The sequence below is a fragment of the Loxodonta africana genome, chromosome Y, assembly GCF_030014295.1.
Source record: "Loxodonta africana isolate mLoxAfr1 chromosome Y, mLoxAfr1.hap2, whole genome shotgun sequence".
Classification (NCBI taxonomy): domain Eukaryota; kingdom Metazoa; phylum Chordata; class Mammalia; order Proboscidea; family Elephantidae; genus Loxodonta; species Loxodonta africana.
This window is the reverse complement of record NC_087370.1, coordinates 22,971,742-22,984,061: the sequence shown is the minus strand read 5'-3', so window position 1 is coordinate 22,984,061 and position 12,320 is coordinate 22,971,742. Positions and strand designations below refer to the sequence as shown.

The following is a 12,320-nucleotide window of genomic DNA, read 5'->3' as shown; positions in this document are numbered from 1 at the left end:
TCAGCATCACCTAGGTTTTCTCCTATGTTGTCTTCTTGGAGTTTTATAGTTTTGCATTAACACTTAGGTTTTTGATCCATTTTGAGTTAATACTAATAAAAAGTTTAGCTCCTCTCTTTAGATTTCCTTTTTTTTTTTTATTTTTTGGTTAATGGATGTGTATATTTTCCAGCACCATTTATTGAAAAGCTTATCCTTTCTTTGTTGAATTACCGTAAATTCTTACTCAGCAATCAGATGATTCTACTTCTGAGTATTTTGGGGCTCTCTTTTCTGCTCCGTTGATCTCTTGGTTCTTTTACCAAGACCACACTGTGTTGATTACTGTAGCTTCAGGGTTAGTGTTGAAGTGGCGTGGTGTCTGCCGTCCAGCTTTGTTCTTCTTCAGAAATGTGTCGGCATTTCTGAGCCTTTGCTCTTTTCATGGAAATGTTAGAAAAAGTTGGTTGATTTTCACAAAATGACTCGCTGGAGTTTTGATTGGGACTGCACTGAACGTAGAGATCACTTTGGGAAGACTTTGCATCTTAACAACAGTGAGATTTCCCACGCGTGACCGTGGAACAGCTCTGCTTTCATTTACACCTCTGAATTCTTTAATCAGAATTTTGTAGCTTTCCTCATAGAGCTCTTTTGCATTTTTTGTTGTATTTATAGTATTTAGTTTTTGTTGTTGTTATCAGTGTAAATGCTATTTTGTTTTTAATTTCAAATTAAGAGTGTCCTTACTGGCATATAGGAAAGCAGTCGACTTTTGTGTGTTAGCCTTTCATCTTGCAGCTTTGGTATGATCGATTATTAGTTTCATGAGCGTTTTTCTTGATTCTCTGGGATTTCCTATATTGACAGTCATTTCATCTGCAAAGAAAGACAGGTTATTTTGTCTCTAACAGTCTGTATACTATTCTTGTTTTATTCCATTTCCTAGGACTTGTAGGACAATGTCGAATAGGAGTGGTGAGGGGGAACATCCTTGCCTTATTCCCCATCTTAGGAGGAAAGCATCTAGTTTGTGGCCAATAATTAGGATATTAACTGTCGGTTTTTTGTATTTTTTATCAAGTTGAGGGCATTTCTTTCTTCTCCTGGTTTGCTGAACACTTTTATTCTCAACGGGTGTTGGATTTCGTAACGTGCTTTCTCTGCACATATTGACGTTCTTGTTTAGCCTGTTGTCGTGATGGGTCACATCAGCTGATTTTTTAATGTTGAACTAGTATTGCCTACCTAGAATAAATCCCATGTGGCCATGGTGTGTAATTCCTGTTATACGTTGATTCAATTTCCTGATTTTTTGTTGAGGAGTTTTGCATCTGTGTTCATGAGAGATACTGATGTGCAGTTTTTTTTTTTTTTCTTTTAATAGTGTAGTATTTTTCTCTGGTTTTGATGTTTGAATTATACTGTTGTTGTTTGGTGCCATCAATTCAGTTCTGAGCCATAACAACCCTGTATACAACAGGATGATGCTACTGGGTGATACTGGCCTCGTAAAAATTTGAAGTATTTGCTCTGTTTCTGTTTCCTGAAAGAGAATTTGGTATGCTTTCTTGATTAAATGTTTGGTAGAGTTCATCTGAGAACCTATCTGAGCCTGGTACTTTGTGTTTTGGGATGTTTCTACTTATAGATTTAATTATTTAATAGCTATAGTTCTGTTCAGATGCTCTCTTCTTGTGTACGTTTTGTTAAATTGTTTCTTAGGAGGAATTGGCCCATTTCATTTAGCTTACCAAGTTTGTGGGCATGGAGTTGTTGGTAATAATCCCATTCCTATCCTTTTAATGTCTACGGGGTCTGTGATGATGGTCCCTCTTTCATTTCTGATATTAGTCATTGTGTCTTCTCTCTTACCAGTTATCTTTATTTTTTCCCAGAGAACCTGTTATTGCTTTTGGTGACTCTCTCTATTGTTTTCCTGTTTTCATTGTTATTGATTTCGTCTCTCATTTTTATTATTTCTGTTCTTCTGCTTACTTTGGACTTAATTGGGTCTTCTTTTTCTTGTTTCGTAAGATGAAATCCTGGGTTACAGATCTTAGACTTGTTTTCTTTTCTGATATGTGCATTTAGTGCTATAAATTTCCCTCTCAGTGTGGCTTTCTCTGCATCCAGTGGATTTTGGTAAGCTGTATTTTCATTTTCACGTAATTTTTAAAACTATTTTGCAATGCGTCTAGGGATTCTTTGTCACATGAGTTATTTAGAAGTGAGTTGTTTAATCTCTGTGTACGTTGGGATTTTCCTTCTATCTTTCTTTTATTGATGTCTAATTTAATTCCATTGTGGTCTAAGCACATACTTTGTATGATTTCTAGTTCTTTAAATTTGTTAAGCTATGTTTTGTGGTGCCGAATGTGGTCTACCTTGGTGAATGCTCCCTGTGAGCTGGAGAACACTGTGTGTTACGTTGTTTTGAATGACATATTCTGTCAATGTCAATTAGATTCAGTCGATTGATAGCGTAGCTTGTTCAACACTTACCCATTGCCCTCGAGTTGATTCTGACTCAAAACCATCCTGTAGGACAGAGTAGAACTGCCCCCACAGGGTTTCCAAGGAGCGGCCGATGGATTCATACTGCCAGCCTTTTGATTAGCAGCTGAGCTCTGAGCCGTTGTGCCCTAGGGCTCCACTTCAGCTACGCGCCTTCTGATTTTTTGCCTGTTGGCTCTGTCAGTTCCTAATTGAGGAGTGTGAAAGTCTCCAACTATACTAGTAGATTTGTTTCTTTCTCCTTGTTTTTCGCCTCACATATGTGACGTTTTTTTGCTAAGCGCATGCACATTAGGTATCATTATGTCTTCTTGAAAAATTGACCTTTTTATTGTGTAACTCCCCTCTTTATCCTGATCCTTTTCTTTTCTGTTGAACCTGCTTTGTCTGAAATTACATGTAGTTACTCCATTTTTCTTTTGAGTTTCTTTTACTTTTAATCTGTGTCTTTGTATGTTAAGTGACACTCATGTAGACAGTGTAGTCTCTTAATTTGTGCATTTAGACCATTGACATTTAAAGGAATTACTGATGTAGTTGGATTAACGTGTTCATGTTTGTTGTTGCTGTGTGCCATCAAGCCGATTTGGATTCACAGCGACCCTACAGGACAAAGTAGAACTGCTGCATAGGGTTTCCAAGGTGTAATCCTTCTGGAGGCAGATTGCCACATCTTTCTCCCTCAGAATGGCTGCTGGGTTTGAACTGCGAAGCTTTCAGTTTGGCAGCGGAGCACTTAACCACGATGCCGCCAGGGATTCTTATCATGTTGGTTCATTTTTTCTTTTCATTGTCCTTGTTCTTTGTTTTCTTTCAGCCGTTTTCTACCTCTTCTGGTTTTACTTAAGCTTCAAATATGATTCCATATCCTCTCCTCCTGGTATATCAGTCGTTCTTTTTTTGTCCTTACTTATTTTGTAGTTTGTTACATACATTTGCCGCGATCCCAGTCCACTTTCAGGTAACACTGTGTGACTTCATGGGTAGTACAAACACCTAGTAACTGTGTTCTCAATTCCTCCCTCCTGTCTCTATAACATTGGTGTCATTCGTGTCAGTTATCCATGAATTATAATCATGTAATATATTTTTGCTATTATTATTTTGAACATACTGTTAACTTTGAGATCAGTTCAGAATAAGAAAGGTAAAAGTCTTGGTACCTATATTTATTCATTCTCTAATGCTCTCTGTTGCCTTACGTAGAGCCAAGTTTCTGATGCATATGTTTTTCCTTCTCTCTGAAGAACTTCTTTTACTGTTTTTTTTAAAGGAGGGTCTGTTGGTGACCAGTTTCCTTCATATTTGTTTGTCTGGGAACATCTGTATTTCTCTGTCACTTTTTCCTTTTTTACTGTCCTTTAAGTGAAAGTTTATAGGTCAAGTTAGTTTCTCATACAGAAATTTATATACACATTGTTATGTGATCCTATTTGCTCTCCCTGTAATGTGACAGCACTCTCCTCCTTTCCACCGCAGATGTCCTGTGTCCATTCAGCCAATTCCTGTCCCTTTTTGCCTTCTCTTCTTGCCTCTGAACAGGAGCTGCCCATTTAGTCTCATGTATTCTGTCACTCTTTTTTAAAAATCTTTTTAATTGTAATAATATAAGAAAATACTTCCCAGTTTAATAATTAGTGCATGTATAATTTAATGGGTGGCGAAAAGGTTCAGCATTCAACTGCTAACAGGTTTGCGGTTTGAACCTACCTGCAGGTTCTTTGGAAAATCGGACCAGTGACCTGCTTCCAAAGGATCACAGCCTTGAAAACTAGGTAGTGCTTATGCTTTGTACAGTTGGGGTCACCATGAGTCGTAATCAACTCGACAGCGACATAAGAACAATAATGATAATGTAATGACATTATGTTCATCTGTTGTGCAACTATGACCACTGTCTTTTCCAATTTATTCCACCACCAGTAACAGAAACTCAGTGCCCCCTACGCAATGAACCCCCTTTTCTTCCTCGTTCCCACCGCTGGTAACCACTAATAAGTTTGGTCACTTTATATTTGCCTCTTTCTTAGAAGTGGGATCACACATTATTTGTGCTTTTGTGACTGATTTATTTCACTCAGCATAATGCTTTCAAAGATGATCCATGTTCTAGCATCTATCAGGACTTCATTTCTCTTTATAGCTAAGCAACGTTCCATTGCATGGAGGTACTATATTTTCTGGATCCATTCATCTGTTGATATACATTTAGGTTTTTTCCATATTTTGGTTATTGTGAGTAGTGCTGCAGCGAATATTGGTGTACAGATTTGTGTTTGATTTTCTACTTTTAATTCTTTTGGGTATTTGCCTTGGTGTGGGATTGCTGGGCCATGTCGTAGTTCTATGGTCAAATTTTTGAGGAACTGCCATACTTTTCCACAGTGGCTGTATCATTTTGCCTTCCCACCAGCGATGCATGATTGTGCCAGCTTTCCCACATCCTTGCCGACACTTGTTATTTTCTATTTTTCTCTCCTTCCCTTTTGAAGGATCGTTTTGATGAATTCAGAACTGTAGCCTTTTTTCTCTCTCAACATTATATGTTTCATTGCCCTCTCTCCTTGCCTGCGTGGTTTCTTAAGACATGTCTGATATTAACTCTTAACTGCTCTTCATAGGAATGTGATTTTTTTTCCCTCTGTGGCTTTGTTCAGTATTTTCTCTTTGATTTTGTCTGGTTCGAATCTGATATCACTAGATGTAGCTTTTTGGTATTTATCCTGCTTGATGTTCCCTGAACTTCAGGAATCTTTGGTTTGGTGTGCATCATTAGTTTTCTCAATTTCTCTTTTATTATTACCTCAACTGTTTTTTCTGTTCATTCCTACTGTCTTTCATTTATGATATTCTCGATATGTGCATGGCTTACCTTTAGTAATTTTCCCCCAATTCTTGGATATTCTGTTCCATCTTTTTTTTCCTTTTTCTTTCTGCATTTCAGTTTTGAGAATTTCTGTTAACATCTTCAGGCTCACTGATTCTTTCCCTGGCTTTGTCCTGTCATTTGATGAACTTGTTAAAGACATTCTTCATTTCTGTTACTATGCTTTTGATTGTTAGCGTTTCCTTTGGTTTCTTTCTTAGAGTTTTCATCTCTCTGCTTATATCTTCCATGTGTTGTTACATGTTCTGTACTTTATTTATTAGGGCCACTAGCCTGTTAATTATAGTGATTTAGAATTTTTGGTCTGATAATCCCAAAATCTATGCCACATCTTAGCCTGATTTTGACGATTGCTCTGTCTCTTCAAGCTGGGTTCTTGTCTTTAGGATGCCTGGCAGTCTTTTGTTGAAAGCCAGAGATTATGTACTAAGTGGAAGGAAATGAGGTGAATCAATAAGGCTCTTAGTATGTGGTTTTATCTTTATTTGGCTAGGCATTAGGCTGTAGTTTTGCTGTAGCTGTCATTTGCTGTGGTATTCTTGTTTTTTTCATCCCTGTCGTATTTGGGTTTCCTGGAGTTGTCATAAATCAAGTCTGAGACTTGGAGTTCTTTCTGTGGTAATCCCGTTATTATATGAGAACCCCATGGATGGAGCGGTAAGGTAAGAACAAAAGGGAAGCCTAGGATAGTGTAGTGATTAAGTCTCAGTGTTTTAGTGAGCCTGTGCCTTGGGACCTGACCATACAGGTGCGCCTCAGCTTCTACCTACACCCACTTTTGTGAGATAGGAAGCCTAGAGGTTCACAGTTTTTCTTCTGAAGATGGGAATGACGACTTCCAAGTTCCTTATGTATCGAACAAGAAACTGGAGGTCTTCATTAGAATTTTGTGTCATTAATTTGGTCTTTATTTTCCTGTTGCTTTCTTTATACTATTCACTTATGCTGGTTTTTTCCTGTTGCTTTCTTTATACTATTTACTTATGCCTGTTTCCCAAATTTACGTGTTTTTCATACTCCTAATGACTGTTTCTTTTCTGGGTGTAGGCAAGGTATCTTCCCTTTTCTGGGCACGAAGATTAGCAGAGCCCATTCATGCAAGTGCTTCTACATTTCTCCAAAAGAATATTCTTTTATTAGCAGTACACCTGTCACATCCTGCTGTCCTAGAGTTCAAGAAAATATAACCAGTTCCGGGCCTTTGGTTGCCAGTTTAAGACCCTTGGTTCTCCCTAGCTGTGAGGGGCAAAAGGAAAAACTGCTATTCTGCACTGTTTCCCAGCTGTTAATACTTCATCATGCATAATATGCCCTGTGCTTTCTGTTTCCTTGAGTGTTTTGGTAGGTCTTATGGAAGCAGGTGTAATTGTTCACAGGAAAGAGATGATCTGAATGGGAACATTTCTCTAATTTCTGCTTTGTTTTCTAACTGTCCTAGACCATAAAGAGAAAGGAACAAGACTATAATTGATTGCAGTAAAGAGATGATTTCAGTGTGGGAAGTACGTAAGACAGGATACAATCAGTGAGGAAGCGAATGTATTTAGTGAAAGACAGGCTGATGGCTATATCCTAAAGTAAACCTTGGTAGAACAAAGAACCTTGTGTTAAATCCCTATGAATTCTCAGTCCCTTATACTGTCAGCCTTACCTTTTGTTCTTGTACACAATGGAGTACATGGTACCTTGGCGATTCAGAATGTGTGGGATGTTTTAGGACTCAGTGGTCGTTGAGGACGTGGCCGTGCTCTTTACCCAGGAAGAATGGGCTTTGCTAGATCTTACTCAGAGGAAACTCTACAGAGATGTAATGATGGAAACCTTCAGGAATCTGGCCTCAGTAGGTAAGAATGGCGTTTTTCTTTTTTTTCTTTCAGTGATCAAAAGTATTTTTACTCAACAACTTTGCTCCAGTATTTGGGCTGAGGAATGGGAATAAATTGTTAACTAAAATAGGCCTGGTCCCTTGGTCTTTGGAGCTCACATATCTTGTCTTCCCCATGAACATAAAGCTCTAAGTGTTAAAGTGAGCTTTCGTGTCTCTTGCGATTAAAATCCCTGAGGCTACTTAACTGTTGATAGTATAAGCACTGGCTTCAGGGATCACTTTGGGGCACTGAGAGATTTGTGATTTGAGTCTATAAGTATGACATGATTACTTAAATGCAAATAAACTCATACTTGTCCATCTTCAGAGACCCTGAAGAGCAAAGTATTGGCTCAGCATCAAGGAAATGCTCATTGCTCTTCACTGTCCTCCCTCATGGTGTGCATTTCTCAATGAGTGCCACGTCAGCTATACACGTTTGTTTTCCCAGAGACTCAAGGGAGAGACCAGAGGACAGTAGAGATAGGACTCAACGAGGGCCACTGTGTCGGGAAGCACCAGGAAATCCAGAATTTTTGGAAGGACCAGCCCTGAGTGGAGGGAATTACATTTAAATCAGTCAGTTAGAAAAAGTCTCTTTTGGGTTGAGAATACAACTTCCCAGATACCTGAGCTTTTCTGATGTTAGCAGTCCTCTCACACCTGTAGTCATGGAGACCCTTTTCCTCTTTAACGTTACATGTGTATTATGCCCAACATGTTTCTGCGTAGCTTTCCTAACTATATCCATTCATGTCACCATCACCCTATCCTCATGGAAGTCTTTCCTAGTCATTTACTTTTTAACCATTTCCAAAGAGTTGAAACAGCGAAATGAGGCTAAGTCTTCGTTCACAGCAGCCTTTTTGTCTCTATTAATTGCTTTCCATTTTGTTTCATATTGTGAACCTCACATTGAATCACTGGGTCAGTGTCTCGAAACTTTATTGAAGGAGAAGAGTTATCCAGTGAACATATAATGATGCGACTCATGAAGAATGACACCTGGTCCTCTGTGGTAGAAGTCTTCGAATCACGTGGCGATAAAAATGAGCCTAAAAACCAGGGGAGACATTTGAGGTGAGTGTCATTTAAAGAATAGAAAGCAGTGCCTCAGGAGAAAGTCCTAAGGTGCCTTACGTTAAAACACACACACACACACACACACACACACACACACACACACACGTATGTGTATATATATCTGTGTATGTACAGTGCAGTCAGTGATAGGATAATATCCATACTCCTTCAAAGGAGATTAGTCAGTATAATCATTACTGAAAGTTATACACCCACCACTAATGCAAAAGATGAAGAAATTGAAGATTTTTACCAGCTTTTGCAGACTGAAATCGATCAAATATATAGTCAGGAACCCCACCCACTGCTGTCGAGTCAATTCCTACTCATAGCGACCGTATAGGATAGAGTAGAACTGCCCCATAGAGTTTCCAAGGAGCGCCTGGCAGAATTGAACTGTCGACCTCTTGGTTAGCAGCCATAGCACTTGACCACTATGCCACCAGGGTTTCCATGCAGTCAGGACGCATTGCTAATTATTGGTGATTGGAATGCGAAAGTGGAAAAAAAGAAGAATTGATCATTTGAAAATACAGCCTTGGTTGTAGACACAACACTGGAGATGGCATGATAAGATTTTGCAAGACCAGTGATATGCATTCCACATACTTTTTTTGAACAACATAAACGATGACTGTACAAGTGGACCTTGGCAGATGGAATAATCAAACCAGGTACGTTTCTGGAAAGAGGCAATGGGGAAGCTCAATATCAATATTCACAACAAGGCCAGGGGCTAACCGTGTAATAGATCATCAATTGCTCATATGGGAAGTTCAAGTTGAAGCTGAAGAAAATTGAAACAAGTCCTTGAGAACCAAAATATGACCTCAGATGTATTGCAGCTGAATTTAGTGACCATCTTGAGAATAGATTTGATGCCTTCAACACTAATGACTGAAGACCAGACAGGTGGTAGGATGACATCAAGATATCATATGTGAAGAAAGCAAGAGGTCATTAAAAAGAAAGAAAAGACCAAAATGGATGCCAGAAAAGACTCTGAAAGTTGCTCAAGTTGCTCTTGAGTGTAGAGTAGCTAAGCAAATGGAAGAAATGATAAAAATGCTGAAGAGAAGATTTCAAAGGGTGGTTCAAGAAGACAGAGTATTATAATGAAATGTTCAAAGACCAGATTTAGAACCGAAAGGAAGGAGCGTGCTTGGTATTTCTCAAGCTGAAAGAACTGAAGAAAAAATTCAAGCCTCGAGATACAATACTGACGGATTCTACTGGCAAAATATTTAGGACACTGAAGGCATTGGCGAAAAACAAAGCTCCAGGAATTGATGGAATACCAAATGAGGTGTTTCAATGACTGGATACAGCACCGAAAGTATTCAGGCATATATATATGCCAAGAAATTTAGAAGATGGCTACATGGCAAACCAACTGAAAGAGGTCCATATTTAGGTCTATTCCCAAGAAAGGTGATCCAACTGAATGTGGAAATTATCGAACAATGTCATTAGTATCACATGCAAGTAAAATTTTGCTGAAGATCGTTAAAAAACGGTTGCAGCATAAAATCAGCAGGGAACTTTCCAAAACTCAAGCTGGATTCAGAAGAGGATGTGAAACAAGGGATATTGGCTGAAAGCAGAGAATACCTGAAGGATGTTTACCTGTGTTTTACTGACTATTCAAAGGAATTCGACTGCGTGGATCACAACAAATTATGGACACCATTGCAAAGAATGGAAATTCTGTAACAGTTGTGCTAATGAGAAACCTGTACATAGACTAGGAGGCAGTCTTTGGAATGGAATAACAGGATACCACGTGGTTTAAAATCACGAAGGGTGTGTATCAGGCTTGTATCCTTTCACCATAGTTATTCAATCTCATGCTGAACAAATAATCCAAGAATCTGGACCGTATGAAGAAGAATGTGGTATCAACATGGGAGGAAGAGTCATTAACAACCTGCAGTATGCCGATGGCACAACCTTGCTAGCTGAAAGGAAGGAGGACTTGAAGCAACAACTGATGAAGATCAAAGACTACAGCCTTCAGTCTGGGTTACACCTCAACATAAAAACAAAAATCTGCACAACCAGACCGATAAGCAACATTATGATAAACAGAGAAAAGATTGAAGTTGTCAAGGATTTCATTTTACATTGATCCACAGTCAATGCCCGTGAAAGAAGCAGACAAGAAATCAAATTATGTATTACATTGGGAAATCTGCTGCAAAGGACCTCTTTAAAGTGTTAAAAAGCAAAGATGTCACCTTGAGTACTAAGGTACCCCAACCAAGTCTTGATGTTTTCAACTGCTTCATATTCCTGTGAAAGCCGGACGGTGAATGATGAAGACCAGATAAGAACGGATGTCTTTCAGTTATGGTGCTGGCAAAGAGTATTGAATATACCATGGACTGCTAAAAGAACAAACCTGTTTTGGAAGATGTACAGCCAGAATGCTCATTAGAAGCAAGGATGGTGAGACTTCATCTCACATGCTTTGGACATGTTACCAGGAGGGACCAGATCCTGGAGAATGACATCATGTTTGGTAAAGTAGAGGGTCAACGAAATAGAGGAAGAACCTTGACAAGATGGATTGACATTAGTTGCAATGATGGGTTCGTGCATAACGATTGTGAGGATGGCGCAGGACCAGGCAGTGTTTCGTTCTGTTATATATGGGATTGCTATGAGTCAGAACTTACTCAACAGTACCTAACAACAACAATGACATAAACCAGGGCTTTAGACTGGTTCGTCAGAGTTCAGTAGTTGCCGAGTGTCGTGGATTGAATTATGTCCCCCCAAAAATATGTTTATCAACTTGGTTAGGCCATGATTCCCAGTGTTCTGTGGTTGTTCTCCATTTTGTGATTGTAATTTTATGTTAAAGAGGATTAGGGTGGGATTGTAACATCCTTAGCAGGTCACATCCCTGATCCAGTGTAAAGGGAATTTCCCTGGGGAAAGGAATATAAAAAGGAAAGGGAAGCAAGCAGAGAGTTGAGGAACCTCATACCACCAAGAAAGAAGCACCGGGAACAGAGCATGTCATTTAGACCTGGGGATCCTGCACAGAGAAGCTCTTAGTCCAGGGGAAGATTGACGAGAAAGACCTTCCTCCAGAGCCGACAGGGTAAGCCTTCCTTTGGAGCTGACACTCTGAATTTGGACTTCTGGCCTACTAAAAAAAAAAAAAAATTTTTTTTTTTTTTGGAGGCCTACTAGACCCTGAGAAAATAGATTTACCTTTGTTAAAGCTACCCGCTTATAGAAGCACTAGATGACTAAGACATCGACATTAAGAATGGCAGCCTACGCATTACATGGCAACCAGATCTGTTACCTCTTGAATTTCAACCCAAGTAGGAAACAATCCGCAGTTCCCCACTTCCAAGATGTGAGCCTACCACACCTCTATGTATGTGTGTTGCCCTCCACAGTCCACAGCCCCACCAGTAATCCAGCCTTCAGCCTTTGGAACTTTGGGATCCATAGGGAAGATCGGATTATTAGGACCGTGGAGAGTGACAAACATTATTAGCAGTGTGGTCAGCCGCCATGTTTGAACGGGGCATCACTGTTTGTTTCCACCTGGGTCGGAATCCAGTGGGCATCAGATTTGGTTGCTGTGAATGTGAATCCTGCCCTCATTTACTTTGGCAATTGCAGAACTGTCTTCACCTGGCTCAAAGTCCTGATTTATACTAATACTCATATATGTGTCTGTACATATGTGTATATATGTTTTTGTATACATATAAACCTGATCGTAAAATTGTACGTTCAGAGAATTTTCACCATACAACATTTTCGTAAATGTGAGTCAGATATTGAGTGATTTAGACATATTTCACTTTGACAGAGTTATCAGAAAACCTCGTATTTTAAAGAAGCAGTTACAGTGATGGTAGTGTTTCTGCTAGATGATTTAACCTATGAAACTTGAGACCATTCAGGGCAAAAACCATGAAGGTTCACTGTACTCATTAATGGTGAAATTGGAACAAATTT

At 39.2% G+C, this 12,320-nt stretch overlaps 1 protein-coding gene across 5 annotated transcripts in view; it reads left to right on the top strand.

The window, feature by feature from the left end:
- Positions 1-12,320, top strand: part of LOC135227241 (zinc finger protein 345-like) — a 68,893-nt gene that overhangs the window by 6,154 nt on the left and 50,419 nt on the right. For 4 of the 5 annotated variants that reach the window (XR_010319860.1, XM_064278797.1, XM_064278796.1 and 1 more), the window contains exons 3-4: positions 7,101-7,227; positions 8,183-8,330. Coding sequence is in view for 4 of the 5 variants with exons in the window: in XM_064278797.1 (XP_064134867.1) it covers positions 7,101-7,227; positions 8,183-8,330 (275 nt within the window). In the remaining variant the exon portion in view is untranslated. The remainder of the gene's footprint in view (positions 1-7,100; positions 7,228-8,182; positions 8,331-12,320) is intronic. The other variant, XM_064278795.1, reaches the window with a different exon arrangement.